At 39.0% G+C, this 27930-nt stretch overlaps 2 protein-coding genes across 2 annotated transcripts; one reads left to right on the forward strand and one right to left on the reverse strand.

Annotated features, from left to right (window-relative positions):
• Window positions 1–580: 580 nt before the first annotated feature.
• LOC140734802 (uncharacterized) lies at window positions 581–27635 on the reverse strand. Its single transcript, XM_073059347.1, has 7 exons — window positions 27237–27635; window positions 12497–12715; window positions 9288–9647; window positions 7031–7152; window positions 5547–5700; window positions 4511–4739; window positions 581–1771 (listed from the first exon to the last, which is right to left on the reverse strand). The coding sequence occupies exons 1-7, from the start codon at window positions 27309–27311 to the stop codon at window positions 1479–1481; spliced, it is 1452 nt and encodes a 483-aa protein (XP_072915448.1). The 5' UTR covers window positions 27312–27635; the 3' UTR covers window positions 581–1478.
• ndufb2 (NADH:ubiquinone oxidoreductase subunit B2) lies at window positions 18209–25408 on the forward strand. The gene is made up of 4 exons (XM_073059348.1): window positions 18209–18363; window positions 22578–22722; window positions 24438–24541; window positions 25305–25408. The coding sequence occupies exons 1-3, from the start codon at window positions 18272–18274 to the stop codon at window positions 24510–24512; spliced, it is 312 nt and encodes a 103-aa protein (XP_072915449.1). The 5' UTR covers window positions 18209–18271; the 3' UTR covers window positions 24513–24541; window positions 25305–25408.
• Window positions 27636–27930: the final 295 nt, after the last annotated feature.

The raw sequence follows: 27930 nt of genomic DNA on the forward strand, positions 1-27930 counted from the left end.
CAAGTCTCAATGACTTAGAGGAGCAAGTGTTGGGAAAATAATTGGTTATCACTGTTGTTGACGTAGAAGGCTCTGATGAAACAATGGTGAAACATTTACATTCTGTACTGCACTCATTTTGGAGTTGGGTGTGCTATTCTGAGTTTCTGACCAAATAGCAGCATCAGTTCTTCTATTGTGTCTCAACGTCCAAGAGATATTCAAACCAAAATAAGCTAGCTTGCCCATAAATGTCCAGCAAGTTTCTAGTATCAGGAACATGTTTCAAAATCTCTAAACTTCTGTGGTGTTTATTTCATTGAACTGGGCCAGCAATTGCTGAGAAGGCCAAATTGCATTCAATTTTTCTTAAACGTTCATTATTGGATTTTAAGACCAATGTCACCTGATCAGTGGGCAATGAGCTCCTTCCACTCAACATCAGCAGAAGGCTTGAATCACTTTTCTAGTCAGGTCTGATTATAATATTCAAGGCCAATGTTTATCATGCTCCTTGCAAGTTGAGAAATCTTGTGGATTGCATGGAGGTTCGGGTGGGGGGGGGGGGGTATAACATTATCAAACTGAGCTGGGAACTTAAAAATCCACAGTTATTAAATCTTAACCTATTTTAGGAACTGGATTGTGGGTTGAAATAGAAGTGGATGCCATCTGATGTTAAAACTAGATTACTTTAGCACCCTTCATTTACCCTTTGTGTGTTAACCTTCTACCATTTAAAAGTGGGAGTACTGGTTGTTTGAATCGAGATCATCTTGAAATTTATTGGACGAGCCACAGACAAAAGTATTCATGGATTCCTATAAACAATTTTCACGATTTCTCCTTTCACATTTGAATACAGAATGCTATGCAAATGAAAATTGGCCTTCTTTTCAAGCAGGTTGCTCTGTTAATGCTAACTGCTGGAACTTCAGAGAGAAATTTAATTCAGAGGTGCTGATGAACAACCATCATTAAACATAAGCAGTATCTGAGCATCTTATTTAGTGGAAGGAGTAGTAAATATGGATAAAGTGTCCTGATCTTGCAACTGAAATAGTTTCTTACCCAGTTTTCTTCTGAAGAGAAATTGAAGAACTTTTTTTCCAAGTTTTCTCCTCTTTCACATCCTTTATATAATGAAAGCCATCCACCAGACTTGTGTTTGAAGTACTACCTGTGTTTGTATGCTTATTCCTGTTCAAATCTCACAGGCTGGCAGATTGATACTCTGAAGTTTTCATGCAATCTTATTTTTCAATATTTTTCTGAAGGGAAGTTGTGTTTCCTCTCATAAATTCAGTAGATTTGACTCTCTGTTTCTTCATTGATGAACTGGACCGAAAAGGCTGAGATTTTTTTTTTGTTACCTCCTGACTCACTTCTTCTCTTGTCACCATTGCCCCAGAGATCATTGCATCTCCATCTCCACTCCCAGCAAGAAACTTTGCCCATGGGTTCAAGTGACTTACTAGATTATCAGGAATCCTGCACAATTAATGACTGCAATTTGAATATAGGCCTCGGCATACACAAGGAACCCTGGAGTGGTATGCAAGCTCCAATTTATCACCACTACTCTGAGAACTTCTGTATCCTGGTGGCACAATCAGGGGATAATCTGGGTAAGTTTCTAGAAGCTTTTGTTTAGCCGAGGTGGTCATCTGGAGTTCCAAAATGATGCGCTCAGCCAGATGCTGAGGGATCCGTACCGCTGTTCCAGGAGGGACCTTCTCTGTTTTGCCGTTCCAGAAACTTACAACCAACCCTTCACTGCCATCATCATGATCTGAAAAATTTTAAATACTGTATTATTTTTCCATTTTTTTTCTACAGCAAACTTCTCTTCAAACCTGCAACAAGATAAATGAACATGTTTATTTTTCCTGCCTTTAAGCTTAGTCTTAATGTTGTTTGTTTATGCTGTATAATTTTGATAGAAAATGACAGAAAATAAGAGGCAGTGCAAAGTGGCTTTGAGAATAACTGGCTGTTCTCAAAGTTAGAATGGTGTGTACAATTTTGTGTATAATAGGTGATTAAATATGCAGTACACCGTTTTTGTAGCTGAAATATGGCATGTACATCATTTCAAAGCTTAGTTCTAGTGCCAATTTTATCTGCTGTTTACTTGCTGAAACTTATAATATTTTGTCTAATATGTGTACTGAACATAAGATTTCAAGACTAGTAGTACTAGGAAAAAATGGAAGTTGACTGATTGATGACAATGACAAAGAAATGTCACTGGTAGGTCCAGAAATGTAGACATAGCTGCAATATAGTCCATCAAAGAAGCATGCCATCTTCATAAAGACCTCTAGGTGTCATCCAAGTGAGTGCACACAAATTTTCCTGAAGTTCACAATACATAGTGTACTGTAATACATAGTACAGGTAGTATGGTAGCATAGCAGTTAGTGTAATGCGATTACAGCGGCAGTGACCCAGGTTGGTGAAGAGTTTGTACATTTTCCATGTGAGTGTATGGGTACATGCCTTCCCAGCATATAAGATGAATAAACATCTCGGGCTTGCAGCTGGTACAGGTATCAATTTTAACCAATGTTTCAATGACAAACTGCCATCTTCATTAGGGATGATACCTGAGCATGTCTAGTCTGGTGGTATTTAACCCCCCGTCGTCCTTCCCTCCTGATTGGATGAGGACTAACCAATCAAGAGTCCACTGTGCTACCTTGTTTGCAATCAAATTCCACTCACAGGGACTTGTACCGCAACAATAACAGCCAGCATCATGCCTCCCAATGCAGAGCGGTTCTTTCTATTTTAATTAACCATGTGAAAATTGTTTTGGACCCAGTTCTCCACATGGAAATAAGACAATTACGCACAACATCCTTACAGAATGGTTACAAGGTGATGCAAATCAATTGGACCCTTAAAAAGGCCAACAGAAAAACCAGGAACCCTATCAACAAGGAGAAACCCATCGCTACTGCCTGTCTTCCCTATATTTCCACAAACCTGAAAGGAATCAAACACAGCTTATGTGGGTCAAAGATGACCTGGGACTCAGGCTGTAAATGTTAAGCAGCATATATCTGCCAGATGGGGCACATGGTGGAAACCCGCATCAAGGAGCACAGGAGGTGTATCCATTTGGGTTACCTGGAGAAATCAGCGGAAGCAAAATATTGCATTCCATTCACAATGGCCATAGGATTTACTTTGAAGGCACAAAACTGCTGTGCCACGCCAATGGTTTTGGGACCGCCTGGTGAAGGAAGCCATTGAAATAAAACTAGAGGAAACTAATTTTAACAAAGACTAAGATCTCACTTAAAGTAAGAATTGGAATTCGATTGTAAACAAGGTGGCACAGCGGAAACATGAAAGGATGAGGGCTAACCAATCAGGAGTGGCTGACAACGGGGGTGTATATGTAGCACCAGACTAGATGTGCCTAGGCATCATTCCTGATGAAGGTGGGAGAGTTTGTCATCAAAATGTCAGTTAAAATCAGTACCTGTACCCAGCTGGAAGCCTGAGAAGGGTTTATTCAGCTTTGGTACATGTAAAAAAAAAATCTGTAAAGTGAAGATGCTTTCAAAATAACAAAATGAGAAGTTCCTAATATCAAAATAGTTACTATAAAGAGTAGTAAAACAGTAAAAAACTAAATCAAATCAATATTTGTTATGACCACCCTTTAAAGCTGCATCAATTCTCTTGGGTAACTGTTGTGCAATTTTATAAGAAAATCAGCTGGTAGTTTGTTCCAAGCATTTTGGAGAACTTGCAACACACACAAATTGCTGGAGGAGCTCAGCAGGTCAGACAGCATCTATGGAAAAGAGTACAGTCAGCATTTTGGGCCAAGACCCTTCAGCAGGAGAACTTGCCACAGTTCTTCTGCAGACTTTGGCTGTCTTGCTTGCTTCTGTCTCTCCAGGTAATCCCAGACAGCTTCAATGATGTTGAGATCGGGGCTCTGTGGAGTCCATATCATCTAATACCATATAAAAAAAATCTAGGGTGCCTAAAACTTTTGCACAGTACTGTACATGAACTGCTTACTGATTTTCTAGACAAATCAATATACTCCTTCTAAAGCAATTTATAATGCACACTGGTGTGCCATCAAATGTGTCACCCTAGTAATAAGCACATTGCTAAAGCAAGGCACACAATGCATTTATAAAAGTTTGCAAAATACAGCTGGGATATATATTGGGATGGTAACAAGTTTTCTCTATCAAGTGCAAGAAATCACCACAAGGCACCAGGGGCTGCACATTTATAGGCCTTAACTGGAATTGTGAACTGGGAGGCAATCAAATAGTGAGAAAAAGACCGCTGAAGGACTTACCCAGAACCAACACTAATGTGGTGGGTTCTCGCTTTCATTCTGGTGGAATTTTCAATGCCTGTATAGTGATATCTTAACTTGGAAGTTCCTTACTTTGCACTAGTGCAACTTGCTTTGAAATAATGCTAGTATCAATAGATCACACATCAGAAACATGTTTCATACATATTGCTCAATTTTGATTAAGTTTTATACCTAAATCTAATCCTCGTTCCTCTCTGCCTTCTAACACTGTTCCTGGGCCATACCGTTCCATCCCAGGCTCCCATGGTGCCAATACTGTGCATCCAGGTCCAATACCATGCCTTTTTGCATCCTCATAATGCATTATATCATAATGTGCAGTTTCCTTCAGCCTACTTTGGGCCTTTAGTTTTTTCTTCTTACTTTTATCAAATTCTACCAAAAATCGACCTGGGCATCTCTAAACAAAACAACAGATCATACATCATTAAACATATTTTTATGTGCCTCATTCTGCACTTAAAATGGTTAAGCTTTATTGGTAGCTATTATAGGAAATCATTTCCTCATCACATACAAATATGCGGGAGATCAATGCATTCAAAGAATTGAATTCGTGTCCCAAAATTAGTTTCAATTTATGGCATCAGTACTGAAAGAAAAGCAACGTGTCCCATTGCAGCCGGCCTCATTTGAATCAGGGACCTGTGTCTTGTCGTGTGGAATAAATGGGGTTGAAGATGAGGCATTAAACTAAATAATCAGAATGGGGTGGGCTAAGAGGATTGGGGAAGAATTGTCAAAGGCAAATTTCGAAAGATAAAAACAAGGACTAGGTAACATTGTGGTCTAGTGAAATGGATTAAGATGAGCAGAGACTGCTGAGAAACGACAGAGCATGCGACATGAATATACATTCAGTTAGAGGCAGAGAAAGGAAAAATGGTTAAGAGTCATCACTGAAAGAACACTTTATTGAATGTTCACATACTTCCTAACAATTACTGGCACAAGCTGAAATAACTGTGATGGTTTAATAGCTAGAAACATAGTTAAAAAAGTAACCAATACTGGGAATTAAATATTCCAAGATACTTTTAATAAGGTTAGGGAAAGCAGAGGAGGAGGAGGAGCAGTAATTCGCAATTGAACACAACTGGATCACTGTATTGCATATAAATACAGATCTCTGGAACATGGTGCAGTTTCAGAATTGTGGAAAATGATCTACATGTGACAGACATGCCCAAACATAAATCCACTGTACCTCTATTTCATTGCCAAGTCTTCCCAGATAGTAATATCCATCATTCTCTCTTCGAGCCAGAACACGAACTCCCCTTATCAGCTCTCCAGCATAGGAATTAATTAAATCTCCTTTTGACTTAACCTTATTGCTATCAGGATGTATTGTACACCAGCTACATAAAACAGAGTCATTTTATTCACACAGTTTCAGGATACAAATCTGAAAAACAAATTTAAGCCCTGAGTAATAGTATTTATGAGAACGTGTAATTGAAATATAATTGAATATGATTGATCTTATTCACTGGTGTGGTGCAATTTGTTCTGTATTACTATTTCTAGTTCAGGGTCAATTTTTGTGGGGGTAGGTTGTAATTTAGTTTGCCCTCAGGATGCTCTCCAGCACAGGTGCATTTTTCTCAGTCAGGGCTTATTAAGCATACCATGTTGACTGCTATATACTTTCTGCTACAAGGATGGACTTTTTGAAATCAAATGACAGAATTCTACTGTTCCTGAAAGGCTTTACCTTAACTTGGGGCCTTAAACAACTATGTAGATGGGACTCATAGAGAGAGAGAAGAAACATCAATGCCATTTACTATGGCTACCTTTCCATATAACATCATCACAAGCAATGAGAACAAAGGCAGAAAGAAAGGTAATCCTCTTGGCAACTTAGTCTTCTTCCCCATTCATTTACATTAACTGGATAGATTACTTTTAATGGACGGATATACATTTATGATCAACACTAACATCTTGACTTTTCAGATATCACAAAATTATATAACTGATGCAAGATGTAAAATGAAGGGGGTTGGGGTTTTTGGGGTTTTTGATGTTCCAGCTGCCATTTTCTGTGTGGGCAATCTGTTAGTTTTTGTGCGAGTGAGGGGGTTGGGGGCTTGGGGTCTGGGATTTGATGTTCCAGCTGCCGTTTTCCAGGTGAGATTGGGATAAACTGCAAAAGAAGGTAGTATACATAGCAAAAATGTTTGCTAAAATTTATTTTAATATGTGGAAAAGGTTCAAAGGTTCATTTTATGGTCAAAAGTATGCTGCTCCTTGTTCTAAATTTACCACCTTTATTGTCAAATCGCTCCATGACCTCAACCCTCCTCCAGTTTTAGATCGCTCTGAGAAAATTTTGCTTTCCTTCAGCTCCTTAACTCTTATGTATTTTTGATTTGTTCTTTTCATTGACAATGGTTATAGTTACACCTACCTAGGCATATGCTCTGAAATTTCCTCCCTGGATCTCTCCCCTTTCTATTTCCCCCTCTTTCCTTAAGATACTCTTTAAAATGTATCGCTTTGACCAAACTAATGGTCACCTGTCCTAATAACCCCTCAGGATATTTAGCATGCCACAAAGAGTTCCATCAATGTCAATAGAAATCCACATTATTCTGCTGTTGGCACTGATTAGAACTCAAAGCTGAAATATTGCACATTAATTACGTAGAATATAAATATTATATTGATGTCCTTATGCCATACCTGAAAGGTACAACAAAATGGGGTAGTCCAGTTAGATCATAGGCGTCTCTTTTCAGTACTGGTGTCTCTGAACAATGTAGTCCCAAGAGATCAAAGGAGTGAAGTTCAGAGACTGGGATAAGCTGCAAAAGAAGATAGTACAGCACATCCAAAGTAAATATGTAATTACTTTGTATGCATAGTGAAAATATTTGCTAAAATTTATTTTAATATGTGGAAAAGGTTTAAAGGTTCATTTTATTATCAAAAGTATGCATGTACAATACAACTTTGATATTCATCTTCTCCAGATAGCCATGGGAGTTGTTGGAAGACCCCACCCTCCCCACATGAAAAAGAAACAAAACTCAACAAATCCCAAACCCCCACCCCTTCCCTCGCACAAAGGCTAACAGAATGCCCAGCTGGAAAATGGCAGCGAGAACATCGAACCCCAGACTCCAAACCCCCAACCCCCTCACTCACACACAAAATCTAATGGATCATCCACAGGGAAAAACCAAGAACATCAGAACCAAAATCCCCAACCCCTCCTCACACAAAAATAACATATCACCCACCCAGAACCCCAACCCATCAATCATAAAACAGTATTAAAGCACAGTGTGGTTTAGCACAGCATGCAGTGCCTGCTGAGAGCCATGTCTAAGCAGTGTGGACTTTGTTGAGTGTGGGGATGATTTCATTATAAAGATACATTGGCTTAATTTAGTTTTGCTTTGTTACCTGCCAGCTCAGATTCAACCAAGTGACTGAGTACTTCCAATAAGTGGGAATATAATCTACAGATTCTGCAAAGATGCTGTAGTCTCCACTAAGTGTATTTCTCTGAATAGTAGACTTTGATGAGACAATGGTAGCAATGCAGTTTAATAAATTACATGAATATATTTGTTTTCAATCTTGACTTCTGGTGCTATGAGTGTGAAATCTCCAAGTTCTCTCTGACTGAATTTCCTGCAGGTGTCCTCTTTTGCACATTATCCCGAATATAGAAGGGTGGTAGGAGAATCAAGGGGAAATATTTTTTATATGTTGCAAATGAGAAAACTATTTTTCAAAAGCAGTTGTCAGAAGAGTGACAATTTCTAGAACTTAATTACAGTTTGAAGTATTGCATAAAGATATTTATTCAAGTAGGACATTTGATCATTTGAAAAGAAGGACAATGGCAAGCAATTCTACAGACTTATAAATTCAGTGCTCCTAAATGGTTGTGCTGCATGGCTGATGTGGGCTTTCCACTGAAGACTTCAGAAGGTTGAAGGAAATGTGCTGCCGGAACCAGAGTGTAGTTGGGGCTGAAGGTGTGGGTGAAGGAGAAGTCAGCTTCAATAGACTGCAGTTGGGTCAGTGTTTAAGATAATAGAGTTCAGAGTATCCAGGGATGGTCAAGCTTATAAAGTGGCTTAATTGGCTAGGTAGGAAGAGGAGGATGTGATATCAGTGGGTTTTGTGTAGCTTTGGCAGGGAGGGGTGCAGGGAAGGAGAATGCAGCTATTATAATACTTGAATGTTTCCCCAATATAATAAGATGGACTTTTGCATCACAATTTACCTCATTATGATCTTGCACCTTAGTATTTACCTGCACTGTGCTTTCTCAATGGCTCGTATATTTTAGTCACCATTCTGTTATTGTTTTACCTCATTCTACCTCAAAGCACTGTGTAATTGATTTGGTTTGTATGAACAATAGGCATCTCCGTTCATGCAACAATAATAAACCAATTCCCATTTCCAATTGTCAAGCCTCAAGAGACAGCCGGAGCTGGGAGGCTGGCATGAATAGGAGGAGGGTTTGATACTGTGGTGGAGGATGGGGTGTAAAGGAAAAGTCCCAGACAGCTGCAGCATAATGAAAATCTAGCTCTGGTGACTGTCCAAAGATTGGTGATCCTGAGATAACATAGTATCATTTCCTGGGTTTTATTCTAAAAACTGCATGTTAACAATGCGAAGTAAAACTTCTGCAAGAGAGTTTCTGGTAAACTTCCCAGAGCGATGTGAAATGACCTTAATGATAGATCATAGAATTTCACCTCACAATTAGTAATCTCAATCGTGTGTTATAGAGCTCCATTCAATCTAATTTCTAAATTTATGCTTGTTATACACTTTTTCAACCATACTCCCTATCATAAAGCAATTACTGTCGGGCTGATCTGCTATGAAAAATGAGCCTTGAAATCACAAACCCGGAAGAATCTGTAAGTACAAATAGCCGATGTTGTAATGTAAATTTAGTGAAACCCACTTGTTCTACTGCTCCGCGTCTGCAGACCATTGCAGCTTGAAATGAAGCACCTGTCAGCCATGCTATCTGTTCCAAGAGTTCGTTAGCCTCTATCTTGCTGCACTTTTCCATTGTGCAGAGAGTGTGTACCGGTCGTCCTTTTGCTGCACACGTCAATACAGTGTAGATTTTATGAGGGCTGATGTCGAGTTTTCCATCGGTCATTAGGTAAACAGCATCAGTGCTGGGATCATCTAAGGCAACAGCTAATGCACACTGCATGTTTCTACCAGTTCTACATTCCAGAGATCTGATCCACGGGATAGTTTTCTCTACCTTTTGAAGTGTACATTCAATCAAATCGTCACAATATTTTTTAACCTAGGGAAAAAGCAAACAGATGAATTTGCAATTAGTGACTCATCAGAATTGCAGGAAACCATAAACGTTGAGCTGGATGTTTTGTATCTGATGGGCACAACCTACTGTGTGGGATTATATGAGAACGCAGCTAACTGCTGTGGAATAAGTGAAATAAGCACTTAACTCAACAAAGTTTGTGTGGTTTCACAGGGATTTACCCGTATTTTGGAGAGGGAGTGAAGGTGGACTGGCACTTCTGGGCAAGGTAATGATGGACGGTTAGGTCCCTCTCCTAATTAACATACTGCACATTAATAACAACTGCAGAAAAATACCCCCAGCTCAATTAACGTCTCTTTCTTTACTACCCCGATAATCTAATGCTTTCTCAGAAAATTATTCTAGGTTGAGTTGTGAGCACCCTTGACCTACAAAGTAGATACATCCCAATTTAAACCCCAAACTCAATGCAGTGCATGATCTATGTCCTCAAACCATTTTCAAGAAGGTCACAGGAAATTGTTCTTAAATAAAATTGTTTGTTACCATCAAGCCTGAAACCATATTAATAGTGCAACAGGAAGCACGACGTTCAGGGACAAGGGCCATAAAGTGATTGAGTTTTAGAGCATGGAAACAGATTCTTTAGTCTACTGAGTCCATATGGAGCACCTACTTTTACTCTTAATTTTGTCATTCATCCTCTCAAACTCCCATCAACTTACCCCGGGATTCTGCTACTCACTACATACTAGGGGCATTTTACAGGGGCCAACTAACCTCTCAGTCCTTACAGTTTTGGGATGTGGGAGCAAACCAGAGGGAATGCACATGGTCACAGGGAGAATAAGTTCACATGGAGAACACCGGAGGTCAGGATCAAAGCTAGGTTGCTGGAGCTGTGGGGCAGCAGTTCATCATCTGTGCCACCGTATTAGTCAAAGTTGTCAGCACAAAGAAATAATTGTTACTCAAGGATCAAGGATGATGCCCATTAGTAGCCGCAAGTTTAACCTGAGCGTGGAGCAAAAATGTTACGTCTTACTTTTTAAAAACTCCTGTGGTTCTTTTAGTGAGTCTTGGCTTGGCTACCGAGCACCTGAGAATGCTGGCCAAGGCATGCATGGCATTTTCATCACACGTGATCAAATGGTTATTGTATTGATGAAGTGCTAAACAGCAGAATTCCACAATCAGAAGGCAAGGTCAGTATTTTTCCAGGGCAATCAAGAGTCACAGATATGTACAATATTGTACAAAAATCTTAGGCACATATATATTATCAGGGTGCCTAAAACTTTTGCATAGTACTGTAGTAATTTTATGTATTTCACTGTCCTGCTGCCGCACATAAAACAAATTTCTTGACATATGCGAGTGATGATAAACCTGATTCTGATATGGATTTCTATTGTGGACTTAGTGGAAAGGCAGCAGGGAGAGGGTAATTGTGTTGGGAAAAGGGGAAGGAGTGGAATGCATCAGAGAGATATTCTGTAATGATCAATAAACAAATTGTTTGGAATCAAATAACCTTGCCTGGTGTCTCAGAGTTGGGTGTGTCTACACCCGTCCCTGCAAATCCTTCTCTCCCACTTGTCCCACAATGGTACGCCACTCTTGCTATTCCCAATATATTTGCTCCCGCCAGATTTACAACTTCACTCTCTGCTCCATGTTGACAAATACAGAACTGTGCAAAAGTCTTAGGCACCCTAGCTATATATATGTGCCTAAGACTATTGCACAGTACTGTATGTCTTCCAAGAGCAACATAAATGATATCCTAGATGTTGGGTAACCTCAAGCTATGCTAAAGATCAAAACCTATGACAAAAGATGAAATAGAACTGGAGACTTTTAAGAAAGTTTAATCTATTAGGAAATAAATTAACAATGGTGATGTCATGATTATACTCTGTAGCAATGGCTAAATAAGTAAATGCTTGGCCAGCGAAACAATGCTGGATGAGACAGCTAAAACTCTTAGGAAATTAGGACCAGTTCTGGAGTAGGACAGTGGTGATGCTTTTTTTAAAATGAATTTTTATGAGTTTTTACAATGCAACAAAACAAAAAAAAACAAGAGGTTTATACAGTGCAAAACAAACATATCAAAAGTACAGTTCATAACAATTAAGAAAAGCACCCATAGTAGAATCGTATAAAGTTACTTACCATGCCACACTCCCACTACCCAACTCCAAGCCAAACTTACGATATATAAAAAAGTTAATCAGAACTATATCACCACAGAGCTGTATTTATAAAAAGAAGGTATATTGCCTATTACCTAATCTATAATATTTTAACACATCAAAAAAAAACCATAAATCTTAACCGTAAGAAGCTGGAGGTAAGGGATTTAAATGCAAAAGAAAAAAGGGAGGGATGCACCCTTAATCTAAATGGGAATTATGGAAATGAAGAGAAGGTCCCCACACCTTTTGGAACTTTATGTCCAAATTAAGAAGTGAATAATGAATCTTTTCAAGGTCTAAGCAGGACATAATATCTCTAAGCCATTGAGCATGAGTGGGTGGGGCAGCATCTCTCCACCTAAGAAGGACTGATGCTTCTTCTAAAAGCTGAAATATTTGTCTCACAAGAATTTTGATCATTTGAGCATTCATTCAGAAAAATGTTTTCATTTAAAGATGAGGAACAAAATGCTATGGAAGATGAAATGGCAAAAAAAGCCAGTGAGGGTGGAAGTGGAAAGGATATGACTACTTATAAATCTGGCAACCATCCAAGTAGAAAAGCCTCTGGACCTTAAAAACAAGTACTTAAGAATGTAAATTTCAAACAACATTGGGGCAATTTAGAATTGAGCTTGAGTACAAAAGTGGCAGTGAAGAACTGACCTTGCCAGAAAATGCAATGATGTTGAATTTGCAATCGGTCATTGAATAGGCCCGCGCAAACAAAATCTCAATCAGGTGATACTTGGCTGCGTCCAGCATAGTTTGCATATTCATAGATGTGTCCAGAACAAAGGTTATATTCTTTTCTTTGATATCTCTGAGCAGAATCATAGAACTCCCTGTACAGAATAAAGATGATCGGACCAGCATAACAATTCTCTGAAATGAAAACATAGAATGAAATTTATACCACCAGTTCAGCGTCCTCTTACATACCTAGATCCCAGAAATCAACATAGCCTTAGTTTGAATTTTGAAGGAACATTGCATCTCTAATATAATCTGTCCAATGGGAAAATTAAGCTTCCAAGGTATTGTAACACCAATTTATGTCCTCCAGAATAATTGGAGGTACCAGATCAATACATATCTGGTATATCCAAACTGACTCAGCGAACAATAATTTTACATGATATCACATTCTACAATCTTGTTTACATTTCTTATTCTCCAGCTGAACTTCAAGGAAATGAACAACATGATAATGAGTTTTACATTAATGAATGATGATAAAGGTGTTCCTTGCCTACACAATAGGTATTTATGCTTGAGTTTATGTACGTGTGCATGTGTGCCAAGTCTGTGTAGGAGAGCTTGGTCTTCAGTCATTTTGGACCTCCTGCCATCGGACCAAAGCCCCATTCTGTCAAGCCCAACTGGCAGCTGTTATTCAAAGAGCAACCCACATCAAAGTGCATGAGTCATCCTCAAACCCAAGAGGCTGATTGAAAAGGAGAGCTGTAAAGGACATGGATACACATCTACATTCATGAGTCGCTTGCCCAGGGCACTGTTTAGTGTGATGTTACGTAAAGCAATCTAGCCAAATCCAACATTAGATTGGATTCATTGACCCTATTTAAGGTACAGCATAAGACAATAACGATCTGGGCTGAGAAAGAGAAATGTTAGCTAGCATTCACAAACCTGATCCATTTCCAAAGACTGCTGCTGTATAATCATAAGATTTGGAGAAGACTGAATTCAGCTGTACATCACCACTATGGTCTTTTAGCTAACTGACACATACAATCTGCACCCCAATATTAAGAATGACCATGTCGCCAGAACCTATTGCTGTGGAGCCTCTCACTGCTCAGTAGGATTCACATCAGAAATAAGAAAGATTGATGTTACTGATGGTAAAGGCATATACAGTATATCACTGTAGAGATCTCAGAAAAAGAGACATCCAGCAAGAATTAAAGTTGCTACACAAATTTATTTTGAAGTTGCCGGTATTTATACTCCAGAGAATGAGCCCGCATCTGCAATAGATAAAAGCATTTAGTAAAGGTTGTTTTGAGGCAGCTTTATTTCAAGTACTGCTGTGACTTGTTGACTTGTGTAAAGAATAACCAGCATTTATCGCCTGCATCTGTTGAGCAGAAGCAAGCTTCAAGTAAATTATGCAAGGAATATTTCATACACATTATAAAATAAAGAATACAAATTCTTCCTTCATTAATATATATAAAACCTGCCCAATAGAGACATAGAATAAAATTCTACATCAAAGAAGGATACAAAACAGGTTAAAATAATCTTTCTACCTATAAATATCTGATTGCTTCTTACCTTCTCAATCCACTTTTCTGCTTGTAGCTATATATCAAACTCCAACTCCATTAGAGTTAACTCCAACTCAAACTCCATTAGAAGTATCAGCTTGTAGAAATACTTTGCACATCAATATCTCTAAAGCTTATACTAGGCCTTATCTCCTGTTACGTTGGAATTTCTCTCAATCCACCACTCTGCAGATACACTGTATCTCCTCTTTGCTGTCTTCATTGTTCATTTCTGTAGCACATTTGTTTCTAACGGCATCTAAAACTTTCCATATGTATTATTTATTTATCCTTGTATTATTCATACATTTCTCATCATGAACATCTTACAATTATTGCACATACTGCAGCCATTTCAAAATACCTTGAATATTTGTCTGTCAATAATTTCCCAACTTACTTTGAGGTTGTCTACTGTTGTTTGTAATTCCATATTTCTCTTTTTACCTCCGATTTGATTTCTAGATATTAATTCGGAATCTCTGTGTATCTGTGCCCTTCTGTCTCCCGTGGTTTCTATGTTCAAGCCTCGTCTAGTGAGTCTGTGTTTCTCTTGTTACCTGGGAGACCACAAACACAAACAAAGGTTCTGCCAGTCTCTCATTACAGAAGTAGATTCAAGTTATTTTTTTCCTATCCATATTTTATGATTCTGCGCCTAGATATTCAGCCTGCTATCTGTACTGGCAACACCAACAGAGGTGGGAAGTTTTATTTAAATCAAAATGAACAGTTTTCAGTGACTGAATCAAAAAATGAATGAAACTGTGAACATATCTCTTGATATCAACAGTATGACATTAGGATCTTACTTCATTGAATGTTATGCAGGCACAGCATTCACACAAGACAATCTCTATCAATCAACATTTATCCATAACTTTTGGTGATTGACCTCACCATCACTCAGTTAGCAAATCTGAATGCTTTAGATGTTTATTTCACAGCTGACACACGCATTCACATCAGCCAAAACATATTAATGAGAGACATATTATCTTCTAACATTCAGGGCAAGATGGTGCACAGGCAGGGACAGAAGCTGGTTACTAAATAGATGCATGTGCTTATCTGCTCGGAGTGCCCACAGCCAAGGTTGTGTACAGCAATTGGAGAAAATAACTGCAACCTCAGACTTAATCCTCTTTTGCACATCCATGATTTCCTATTTGAAAAAGAAGTTACATTAGATTCCATGCACTTAATAGTCCAGACCCTTTACAGTATTAGCAAAACACACAAAATGCTGGAGGGACTCAGCAGGCCAGGCAGCATCTATGGAAAAGAGTAAATAGTCACTGGTTCGAGCCAAGACGTTTCATCAGGACTGGAGAAAAAAAACTGAGGCCAGGGTAAGAAGGTGGGGAGAGGGGAGGAAGAAGTACAAGGTGATAGGTGACACCAGGAGCGGTGAAGTAAAGAGCTGGGAAGTCAATTGTTGAAAGAGATAAAGGGCTAGAGAAGGGGGAATCTGATAGGAGAGGACAGAAGGCCATGGAAGAAAGGGAAGGGGAGGAGCACCAGAGGGAAGTGATGGGCAGGTGAAAAGAGGGAAAAAATGGAAAATAGGGGGGAGCAATTACCAGAAATTCGAGAAATTGATTTTCATGTCATCAGATTGGAGGCTACCCAGACGGAATATAAGGTGTTGCTCCTCCAACCTGAATGTGGCCTCTTCGCGAGAGTGGAGGAAGCCATGGACTGTCATGCCAGAATAGGAATGGGAAGTACAATTCATATGGGTGGCCACATGGTGATACCCCTTTATCTGCCAAATTCAAATGAACAGTTATCACCTTGTTGAAGTATTGTCTTTACATATTCCTTCCAACTAGCCAGCTTCATCGAGGAGTTAATAGTGGAAAGGGTGAGTAATTTCAAGTTCCTAGGAATTAGCATCTCAGACAGAGCCCAACATGTTGATGCAACTACAAAGAAGATACACCTCAAAGTTGAAAGTTCAAACTAAATTTACTATGGAAGTACATATATGTCACCATATATGTACTTCCATAGTACATATGTACTAGGAAACTAGGAATCTCAGAGTTTCATTTTCCTGAGATTCATTTTCCTGCAGGCTTCACGGAAAATACGAAGAAACAATGGAATCAATGAAAAACCTCACACAACAGACACTGGCAAACAACCGATGTGAAAAGACAAACTGCAAATGCAAAAAAAAAGAATAAATAAGGAAAAAAAAAATCAAGGACGCAAGGACTTTGAGGAGATTTGTTATGTCACCAAGGACTCTAGCAGATTTCTACAGATGTACCACAGAGAGCACACTGCCTGGTAGTATTACCAATGACTGGCGCCCATGCACCGGATCATAAATAGTTTCCTAGTGCTGTAGACTCAGCCTGTATCATCATGGGCACCAACTTCCCCAACACTGAGGACACCTGAAAAGGTGATGACTCAAGATGGCAGCATCTATCATGAAGGACCCTCACCACCCACGATATACCCTCTTCTCATTACTACCATCAGGGAGGAGGTACAGGAGCTTGAAGATGCACACTCAACGTTTTAAAAAAGTTTTTCCCTTCTGCCATCAAATTTCTTAACAGTCCATGAATCCATCAACTGGTTTGCACCCTATTTGCACTATTTATTTATTTAAAGTAATTTTCTTTATGTATTGCACTGTACTGCTGGTGCATAACAAATTTCATGTGATATGTCAGTGATAATAAATTTGATTCTGATTCATTCCTTAAAATTAAATCTAGGATTTCCCCTGCTGTTGTTGGGCTAGTAAATACTGGTTCAAGGAGTTTTTCAAGATGCATTTAGGAATTTTGTGCCGCTTTATATTTTTTTCACTTTGAATGGTGTTCTTGTTAAGATTTCCACCCTATTTTAGTTTGCTTTAGACTGTTATAGGTCCACAGGCTATCCGCAATAGAAAATGGATTCTATCTTTACATACACCCAATTTTGACTATAAGTAAAAAGAAACTCACTTAATATGTTAACAATATACCATAGAGCAGCACAGTAGCATAGCAGTTAGTGCCATGCTTTACAGTGTCGGCAATCCAGGCTGAATTCTCGCCACTGTCTGTAAGGAGTTTGCACATTCTCTGCATTACTGAATAGGTTTCCTCCCACATTCCAAAGACGTATGGGTTAGTAAGTTGTGAACATGCTGCATTGGCATCAGAAGCATGGCAACACTTGCAGGCTGCCCTATGGCACATCCTCAGACTGTTAGTTGTTTACATGACATATTTCACTGTATATTCTGACGTACATGTGACAAATAAAGCTAATCTCTCAATATTTCGATGAATAGCATCATCGTAAGAACAGAACAAAAATAATTACTAAAACTAGAGTGGTGTGGACTAATTCCGTTCATAGGAATGAGCATATGTTAATAATTGGTGTCCATAAATCAGAAGTTCATAATCCAGGGGTAGTCTGTATTGTAGATTGTTAGCAATGAATTTTACATTGGATATGGGCTCTCTCCAAGGCCAGTTTTTACTTTGTTCTGGGAATGTAGAAGCCCAGCACAAACTTGACCCTGAACTGAGCATTCTTTTCCATGAAAACTCACTGATCTCAGTCCTGACAACAACACACACAAAATGCTAGTGGAACACAGCAGGCCAGACAGCATCTATAAGGAGAAGCGCTTTCGACGTTTCGCCCTATAGATGCTGCCTGACCTGCTGCGTTCCACCAGCATTTTGTGTGTGTTGTTTGAATTTCTAGCATCTGCAGATTTCCTCGTGTTTGCTCTTTGATCTCAGTCCTGATCTTGCATTGAATCTGGTGGTGTCACAGCCACAAACTCGCACTCAACGTCAGTAAAGACCAAAGAACTGAGCGATATCTACGGGCGATACCATGTGCATTAGTTCAAAGCAACAGCACCAACAGGGGAAATGTATTTCTTCTTTTCCAATCTACATTAAATCACTTTTTTCCTGGTGTTTGCGGAACAAAAGTACACTTGCCAGAAAGCGTTTATTCAGAAGGTGCAGGTTCTCTCTCTGCCAAAACAACGCTTGAGGCACAATTGCGGCGTCTTGAGTTTATCCAATGGAAATAGGCTTTACTTGCGTGCTGTCCAATAAGGCTGCGGCTTGCTGGGAGGTGCGGCAGCGGGCCGGAGACGGCGGACATTATGTCCTGGTGCGGAGGAGTCGGGGCAGCGCTGCGGCGGGGAGTCCAGCTCCTGCAAGGTGGCGGGAGCAGAGGGATTCTTCCCGTCAGAAGGTGAGTGTGGGAGAGATCACTACAGCTTTGATGTTGTGTGCAGGCGGCAGCGGAGGGAGAGGTGGGAGATGGCTGAAGGTCGGAAAAAGAAGAGAGGGACATGGAGTTGCATTGCGTTCTGTGTGAGATCCAGATTTCACCTCTCAACTACACCTTGAAATGTTTGCAATTGTCTCGAAGATGTAGAAGCTGCAGATCCCAATGGTTAGCTGAAAAATGAAATGGTAAGACGATGTTTCAACCAGGCGCTAGTGAAATTTGGGATGCAATACTCTTTGTTACGATGGTGAGTAGTGTACTAGCAGATAACATAGCCGTGATGTGCAAAGGAATTTTATATTAATAGGTGAAAATGCGTTATGTCAGGGTGGACTTTCTGTCTGTAGAGAAAGGAATAGGGTAAAATCAAAAGCTGTAAGGAACAGTTTAATAATCAAGGCGGCATTATTGATCAAGGTCACATCGGGGAAAAAGTGAAACTTAAGAGTCTATCCCTGATTGCCACGATTTCTATTTTTTTTCAAGTGCAACTATATATAAATGGGTGTGATCTGGGGGGGGGGGGGGTCATAGCAAATGGGACCTTTGGTTCAACTCGTCCATCCTGACCAAGGTGTCTTCTTGAACTAGTCCCATTTGGCCCATATCTTTCTAAACCTTTCTTATCAGGAAGAAATAGGCCATGATTGAATGGCAGAACAGACTTGATGAGCCGAATGGCTGATACTGCTGCTGTGTCTTATGGTCCCATCTATGAACTTGTCCAAATGCCTTTTTAAACAGAAAATCAGGATGAATAATCAGTATATGTAAAGGCAAGAAATAACAAACTGGAGGAAAAATGTGTGCTTTCTAACATCAAATAGTGCTGGTAGTGTATAAATAAAGAAATTAGAACAAAACCCTGAGGCACCTGAAACCTGTATCTAATGGTCAAAGGTAAAGAAGGGGGGAAAAAAAATCAATGTATACATTCAAGATTGTTTTCTGAAGCAGAAGGTCAAAGAAACTGTTTTACAAAGATGGTTAATTTGTCTTTTTAATTTTAAAAAGGTCATAATGTAATGGTTATCCATTGTATCTGACGATGACAGGAAACCTGCTGGAGAGATTTTTAAAGTGGAAAAGTCATTGCACTGGGGCAGTTCCACTCTCTCGACCTTGGAAGTCTACGTCCAGTGGTACGAGTAGTCTTCACAACTGGGGTCTTCCTTGGTTGCAGTGGATGATCATAACTTCTTTTGTACCTTGTCATGCCCTTTGCTGTCCATGGAGCATTGCAGAACAGCCTTCCTGGCCATTGGATCTCACTGTAGATCTCATCCACCAGTCTGCTGGAGCTATAGTGCCTTGAAAAAATTGTCAGACACCACAATTATGTTCACATTTTACAAACATGTGAATGTCTGCAGATGCTGGAAGTCCAAAGCATAACACTCAAACTACTGGCGGGGTCCTGAAACGTCAACTGTTTTACTCTTTTCCATAGATGTAGCCTGATCTGCTGAGTTCCTCCAGCATTATTTGTGTTGCTTCACATTTTACTAATCCCATTTTCTATATTTAAAATCGTAGTAGTATTTTTGAGCTAATCTACAAAACATTGTGCATCATGCCAAATCAAAAGAAAGAATCCAAAATTGTGAGGCTGGAAAAGTATTTATCCCCTTTGTAATTACTCTGCTAACTTTCCATGGGTGCAATACTGCACATTATCTTACCAACTCACCCAATTTGTTGATGTAGAAAATTTGAGGATCACCTGTTTTCAATGAATTCTTAAGAATAAATACCCCTTCTCCCTGTAGAGTCCAACAGTATGGTAGATTTTCAACAGACCAAACCAAAATAAAGATAAGTGCATTCAAGACAGTCAGAAAAATGCAAATAGAGAAGCACAAATCTAGGGAAGAATGCAAGACCATTTGAACATACCTCTGAGCTCAGTGTAGTCCATCATGAAAATGTGGAAAAATATGAAATGACAGCCACACTGCCTAGATAAGGCCACTGCTCTAAACTTAGTCGCTGGAGAAGAATTGCACTTGTAAGAGAGGCTAGAGTGATGCTAACAGACTCTGAGTGAGCTACAGAAGTTAGTGGCTGCAACTGGAGATGACGTTTTTGTCACTGCAATCTCTTAAGGCCTGGCACAGAAAGAGTATTAATGTAAGAGTGGCAAGGAAGAATCCCTGGCTTTAAAAAAAAGTTTGCATCCTTGCCCATAAGGACTTTGCAAAGCATCACTTAGAAGATACTGTAAAGATATGGAACAAGGTCATTGTGGTTGGATGAGACTAAAGTGGAATTTCTTGGCGTCAACACTGAGCAGTACGTGTGGCGTAAATCTAAAACTGTGCATCAGCCAGGTAACACCATTCCTTCTGTAAAGTATGATGGAGACAGCAGGGACTGGAAATCGATGGGTAGATGAATGCTGTTAAATACAGAGATCCTGGATTTAAAACCTGCTAGCCTCTGCTAGAAAGTTTAACTGAGGGTGGAGGCTTCAGTAGGGCAACAACCCAAAACACACTGCCAGAGCAACCATAGAGTGGGTTCAAATGAAGAAAATAGATGTCCTTGAGTGACCCAATTAGTGCCCTGACCTTAACCCATTCGAATATCTTTGGCAAGACCTCAATATTGCTGTATGCTGCCTTTCCCCTACTAGCTTGGCACAGCAGTTTTGCAACGAGGATGGGCAAATCTTGCTGCTTCACATTGTTCATTACCTTAAACAGTTGTGATGTTTCTGCAGCTGGACTGTCAAGTCATCAGCCGGGTCCATCTGTCTCCAGACGTTTCATCCACTAACCCGGAACATCCTCAGGATGGTGGGACAGCAGAAGGTGATCAGTCCTCTACCCCCGACGGTCAGACATCCAGCTACTATCATCCCTTGGCAGCCAAAGCCAACTGGACGCTCTCTCGGCTGCTTGAGGCATGCTGTTAATGGCTCTCTTCCTGGTTCTCTCTTGTATCCCTAAAGCTGCCAGCATCTTCCAGCATGACATGACGGAAATCCTCTTTCTCCCACTTCGACAGGGAAGTTCCACGTCTGCCAGCCTTGCCGTCTGCAGTCCACCACCAGGTCTTCATACCTCGCAAGCTTCCTCTCGTGGGTCTCTTGGCATCGGGTCTCCCATGGTACTGTTAGCTCTATCACCACGAGCTTCTTTGCACTCTCTGACAATAGTAGAATGTCTGGTTGAAGTGTGGTGTCTACTATTGGTGGAACACCAGCTTCTTTTCAAGATCGACCTTTATCTCCCAGTCCTTTGTCAAAGCTAATAGAGACTTGACCAAAAAGAATACTGGCTGTAATAGCCACGAGAGGTGGTTCAACTAAGTGCTGAGCAAAGGGGGATGAATACTTTTTTAAAACTAATATTTCAGTTTTTGAAATTTTAGTTTCTCGTGCTTTACAATTTTCCTTGTTTTATGGGTTCTATTGTGAAAAAAGGAGCATATGCATCAAAAATAAAAATTCTCATTTAAATTGATCAAAATCTCTGCTTCTAATCTGTGTTCATTTTTATGAACAAAGGGTTGGAGACTGAATACTTTTACAATGTTGGGACAGGCAGGTCCCTGTCTCATCAGGGTATTAGGCTTGCTGGCTACCCTCTTTGTTTAGCCCATCTGTCGAAGCTGTGTACCAGGATGTGGCCACTATCACGTGCAAACAATTACTTGGAGCCACAGGTGACAGCTGAATGTCTGGTGGAGACCAAAGGAAAGTGAGCTGTCCCAGGGTGGACACAACAGGCCCCTTCACCAGAGGTACTACCCCTCCCATAATACATCCCATCATAGTGCAAATAGTATGATTAAGCCTAGAATTAAGTTTTTCATGAAATTAAATCTGAGCTGGAACACTGAAACCATAATAATAGATCTTTTATGATCATGTTACATTGCGTATTATAAATGTAATATCAGAAATTAGCTAAGTTGTGAAACACAGCCTAAACTGTTTTCTTTTGCTTTCATAGGTTGAAAATCTTTTTCTTTCAAGTATATTAAAAGGGTGGGTTTGATAGATTGTTGGGCACCAATGAAGTTGCAGGGTTATTGATGAAGATATTCTTCTTTGCTTTTATTGAATAATGGAGTGATGATGTGTTCTGCTCCAATTTCTTGCATTGGTGTATATGCATGTTTGTATATTCTAGCATAAATTACTCTCCCAACCTTGTTGCCTCTTCCAGAGCTGGTGGTGGGGTCCACATTGAGCCTCAATATCGACAATATCCAGAGTTGACCAAAAAGCAAGTGCTCCAGTCTGAGTTTCTCAGTGGTTTTATGTGGTTTTGGATATTATGGCATCTGTGGCACGATGCTGATGCAGTCACTGTGAGTACTTCATGAACCTTATTATTCCTCCTTATTAATGTAGTAATTGATCATTTTCACTTCACATATTGGAGGGAGAGTGCAGAATTGTGTGCCTTAATGAATTCTTTATCTTCTCTGACCATTTGCAGATTTTTTTTTTTCAGAAAACCATTGGTTAAGGTATCCAAGCAGTCTTTAAACTCAGTTTACTTCATATACTGTGCTTCTAATTTAGTGGTGTAGTTTCTATCAATTTGTTGAAATATAGAGTAAATTGCAGATAGCTTAAGCTTCAAATCTTCCAGACTTTTTCTGGTGGAAGTCTGGTCTTCCAGAGCCAGTGTGGGTCTGAACCTAGGTAACCCAGTACGCCTGTGCTGCAGTATTGAACTTTCCACGGAGTCAAATGTGACAGCACAGATATTTGAGAACATTGAGCTATCAGGCTAGGAAGCTGCCCAAAGCACAGTATTTCCATTCAGATAAGTGGAAGAATTAGCTACTTGGAGAAATATAAACAAAAATCATTAAAACATAACATTTATTCAATGTATTTTTTTTAGGGTTGTAAAATAAGAAAAAATTTGCAAAATTCAGTAACATTGCTTTTGCATTTCAGGGGCAGTCTTTCTAGCTGTTTTCTGTATTGAGAAAAGCACAAGACATTGCATTTATTAACCGCCTTTGGCACAGAGGCCATCCCACAAAAGCACAGTACTGGGTAAAATTTTACACTGTGTCCCACAAAAACAGGTGGCCAGCAGCTTGGTCATCGAAGTAACCTTTGGGTGAGGAGGGTCTTAGGTGAGGAGTTTAGGAACAATGCCATTGGTAGAGTTATTTTTAAATTGGCTTCTTGTAAAGGGCCAGAATAGGAATCCACTGTTCTTGGCATTTTGGAACTGGATGATGTTAAAGAGACGGGGGGAAAAAAATTGAAAAGATGAGAAATTTGGTTTATTTTTAACTGAAGATCAATGGCATTGGGTAACTAAATTCAATAAACCAAAACAGTATCTGTTATTGCTAGTATTTGTTACATTGTTGGGTTATCATTAAAAGTTAATAAAACATTCAATAGAAGAACACTGCACAATACAGGCTCTTTGGCCCATGATGCTTGCAACCTTTTAACCTACTCCAAGATCAATCCAACCCTTCCTACCCACATACTTCTCCATTAACTTTATTTGCTTCCTTCAGTTGACTTGAATGTTATTATTAATGTTACCTTTGCTAAGGTGGCCCATGACTACGTATTACTTTAGACAAAGAAAAAGTTTTAATATTGGAGCAGCTGTGAATCTAATTGTAATTGTATACAAACATTGCTCCAGTCTACCTTTTAGGGGAACAACAAAGTGTTATCAGTATAGTGCAGGCCATTAAACAAGCACACAAATATATAAAGTCAAGGTAAAACTTGACTTTGACTAATGACATAAATTGTTACCCAAAGTTTAAAACAATGTACTGACTAATGTTACTGCAAGACACATTTGTTGTAAAAAACCTATTATAGTAAATAGTTTAATTTGGAACCACAGTACATAAAGGCAGTTTATTAAAGTGTGATTTGCTGATAATGGCTAAATTTCAGCAGAGTTAAACAAGATTTCAAAAAATAAGCCTCTGTACTTCCTTGATTTATTACATGTTGATTTAACTAGAAGTTGCTTCAAGAAATCATCTCCACTATCCACAATTAAAAGCTGGTATTTTGTTGTTTATAGGGTCACTTTCCTTATCCTGATCCCTCTGAGTGGACTGATGAGGAGTTGGGCATTCCTCCAATTGATGAGGAATGACTTGAATGTCTTTCTTTTTAAAAAAAAAGGTAAGTTCAATGCATTGATAGTTTGTGCTTGTAGAGCTGAAGAATTATTAATGGCTTTCATTATGAGTAAACAAGTTGATTTTACTTAAATCTACATCCTTCCCTGTGGCACAGTAATATTTCCAGACTTTAAATAAATCATCCACATAGAATTGTTAATAGTGCCTACTTTCCCCTCTCAGTAAAAGTATCTTGAATCTAAATTGTATTTGCTTCCTCCTTTGGCCAAATCACAAAAATCTAGGTAAATTATCTTAGAGATTGGTCTTGTGCCTAATTTTCTATTTACATACACAGCTATTACCTGCATACAGTTTTAAGTTATTTTTAAAAAAAAACATTGAAATAATAGATTGATTTCAAGAGAGCAAGCAGGTCATCAGTACCACCTCCCTTATGAATATTTTTCATGTATGGACCAAGATGCTGACTGCTGGGAAAATTTGATTGGCAAGCATCACTATAAAATTTGATTTAATTCTCATAAACAAATTAACTCTCATTCCAACAAGATGTAAATATACAGCAGTCTAAATTATTTTCATTCATAGACCATCACCTGTAAAATGTGTAGCGTTTCTAACTCTGCCTTGATTTAAGAATGTATAGCTGCACGGTTCTGGAAACAAATCCCAAGACTTTCTATGTTGTATGCTTCCTCAATGTTACTATTTCCCATTAAATGGAGAGGCTATAGGTGGCTTTTACTTGTAAACATTTGCACTTTAAAAGCTTGGAAATTATGTTTTTGTTTTTCTTTCAGTGTCTTCTTCACTGAATTTCTGGAGGAATTCACCTGACACTTGAAGAAATCACCTTTATTGTAAATTAAATTGGAATAAATGTATTACCTGTACAGTACTAAAACTTGGTATTCTCTACTTTTTTAAAGATTACAAGATCCCTTTATTTAGTTGATGGAATGGAAAATTGTTATTTTTTTGTACATATTATGAGTAAGAATGAAATCATTTGCTTCAGTGCAAGTATTGATTTCATAATTTAAAAAAACTGCTCTTGTAAGTTAACTAGGAACTCTTTCATCTTGTAAACCACCGGAGCTGTGCTCTTGTTTTACAAACTTTGAACCATAATCATTAATCATCAATCTCATTAATTGTGAAATGAAATGTAATAGGACAAATTTAACTACGTCCACTTCCAAATTTCAGGAATGACTAAATATGAAAATCAGAAACCATCTCTTCAGTAGGGATGTGTATTGAATAAAATTCAGTAAACTGAATTTTTTAAACTGTGAAAGAACTTATTACATGTACACAGTCCTAAGTACTTAAAATACCTACATTTAGAAGTCTCTTTTTTTAAAAGCCGATTTCAAATGACCCAGCAAGAGCTAAAGTCATGGCAGATTGCATGTTATGGGTAAAATCTTGGAGGCATATAGACTTATTAACACATTTACTGATTCCAGAGAAAGAAAATTGTCCAGGTGAGGCACGAGTCTAGAAGAACAGCAGCGTTGCAAATAATTCTGTGCGCTTAGCAACCAAAGCTGTCAGAGACTTGGAATATAGGTTTGAAGAGGCAATGGTTGACCAATTACTTTTGATTCTCCCAGAACACAGCAGTTTGTGCCTTTTGACTGGATGCTCCATTAGCAGTGAAGTGCACAGGAGCTCTATCCCTACCATTCCTTACATAGCCTTTAAAAAGTTGTCATGCTTTCATCAACAGCTTTATTTTAAACCTTATCCATACTCGGTGGCTACTTTATTGGATACCTCCTGTACCTAATAAAGTGGCTACTGAATATGTTCATAGTTTTCTGTTGCTGAAGCACATTCACTTCAAGGTTTGACCTGTTGTGTGTTCAGAGATGCTCTGGGGTTATTTGAGTTACTCATGACTTCCTGTCAGCTTCAACCAGTCTGGCCATTCTCCTCTGACATTAACAAGGCAGTTTCTCCCACAGAACTGCTGCTTAATGGATTTTTTTTTTTTGCACCATTGTTTGTAAACTCGCAAGACTGTTATGTATGGAGAAAATCCCAGCAGTTTCTAAGATCCTCAATACCAGCCCATCTGGCATCGACAATCATTTCACAGTCAAAGTCACCTGATCACATTTCTTCCCCATTCTGATTTTTGGTCTGAACAACAAATGAACCTGAATAAACTCTTCTTGGGCTTTAAGCTGGGTACAGGTAAGCCCAAGAAGAGTTTTTGTCATATACGCTGGGAAAGCACTAGATCCTTTTTCAACAAATGAACCTCTACCATTATTTGCATGCTTTCATGCATGGAGTTGCTGCCATATGATTAGCTCTTTAGATATTTGCATTAATGAGCTGGTGTACTTAAGTAGCTACTGAGTGTATACTGCAATACAATAAAACTGATAATCCAGGTCTTCAGCCCATAAGTCCTGCTCAGTTTCTATATAAAACTATCAAAACTTTTATCAGTCACATCTTGACTTTTTTTAAACACTAATAAGATGCTAAGTTGTCTAATCCCTCTTTTAACTTAATTCAAAGTAATTCTTGAGCCCTAGTCGTTAATTTAAATGGCAACCATCAGATTTTCTCAATGTGCATTACTTCCTCCATCAGTATACAGTGTCTGGAATTAGTTCCATTTACAAAATGCAATGCAATAACTCACCTCAGCTATTCTGCCAGAATTACCCAAGTTTGTAGCCTCTACGACCATGAACAAGGGCTTCACTTACCTGCACAATCCCTTCCAATTTGTACACAATCCACTCTTTCTTCACTGGCTCTAAATCCTGGAACTCCCTACTCATCAGGATTGTGCAGTTCAAGAATGCCCATCATCTCCTTTATGAGATATCTCACAGATGGGCAGTTAATCTGGTCTTGTTGGTGATGCTCAGATCCTGCAAAATGAATAAGTGAAAAATAAATACAATTGCCCTTGCCTCTGGAATTCTGCTATTTGGTCCAAAGTTGTAGTAAGAACTTGAATAATATACCTGGAAGTATTCAAACTGAGCTTCAGTGAACATATTTTGGTGAATAAATGGTAGAGCCACTTTGATGACTGCCATTAGTGTAAACAGGTAATTAGGATTGGACCTGCCCTACTGTTCGTGTACAGGACGTGTCTGGGCCAGATGGATGCCAGTATTGTAAGTATATTGGAACAACCTGGCCAGATCACAGCAGTTCTAGTCTACATTACACTCCTTCCAAAGCCCTCCAGATGTCATGTTAAATGCTCATCATACTTAAGCTAATTAGATTTTTAAGTAACATGCCCATGGCATAACCTCCTTAATGTGGTTTTCTTGCTGTGCAGTATCCTATCATATTCTGTACCTATACTGTAATAGATACTTTAATCATTGAAATCTCACTTTCAGATTTTCAACATATTAGAATATACAAAGTTCAATTTTTAAG

This window comes from Hemitrygon akajei, chromosome 10 (genome assembly GCF_048418815.1).
Source record: "Hemitrygon akajei chromosome 10, sHemAka1.3, whole genome shotgun sequence".
Classification (NCBI taxonomy): Eukaryota; Metazoa; Chordata; class Chondrichthyes; order Myliobatiformes; family Dasyatidae; genus Hemitrygon; species Hemitrygon akajei.

Bases quoted from the DNA above. Each gene is read 5' to 3' on its own strand.
- LOC140734802 (XM_073059347.1), bottom strand. From the start codon at position 27,311: ATGAGTAGGGAGTTCCAGGATTTAGAGCCAGTGAAGAAAGAGTGGATT. The intron at 5,701-7,030 runs GTATGGCATAAG...TGTTTTATGTAG, and splicing joins CATTTTGTTGTACCTTTCAG to CTGGTGTACAATACATCCTG. The intron at 1,772-4,510 runs GTATAAAACTTA...AAAATTTTTCAG, and splicing joins GGAACGAGGATTAGATTTAG to ATCATGATGATGGCAGTGAA.
- ndufb2 (XM_073059348.1), top strand. From the start codon at position 18,272: ATGTCCTGGTGCGGAGGAGTCGGGGCAGCGCTGCGGCGGGGAGTCCAG. The intron at 18,364-22,577 runs GTGAGTGTGGGA...TGCCTCTTCCAG, and splicing joins GGGATTCTTCCCGTCAGAAG to AGCTGGTGGTGGGGTCCACA. The intron at 22,723-24,437 runs GTGAGTACTTCA...TGTTGTTTATAG, and splicing joins ACGATGCTGATGCAGTCACT to GGTCACTTTCCTTATCCTGA.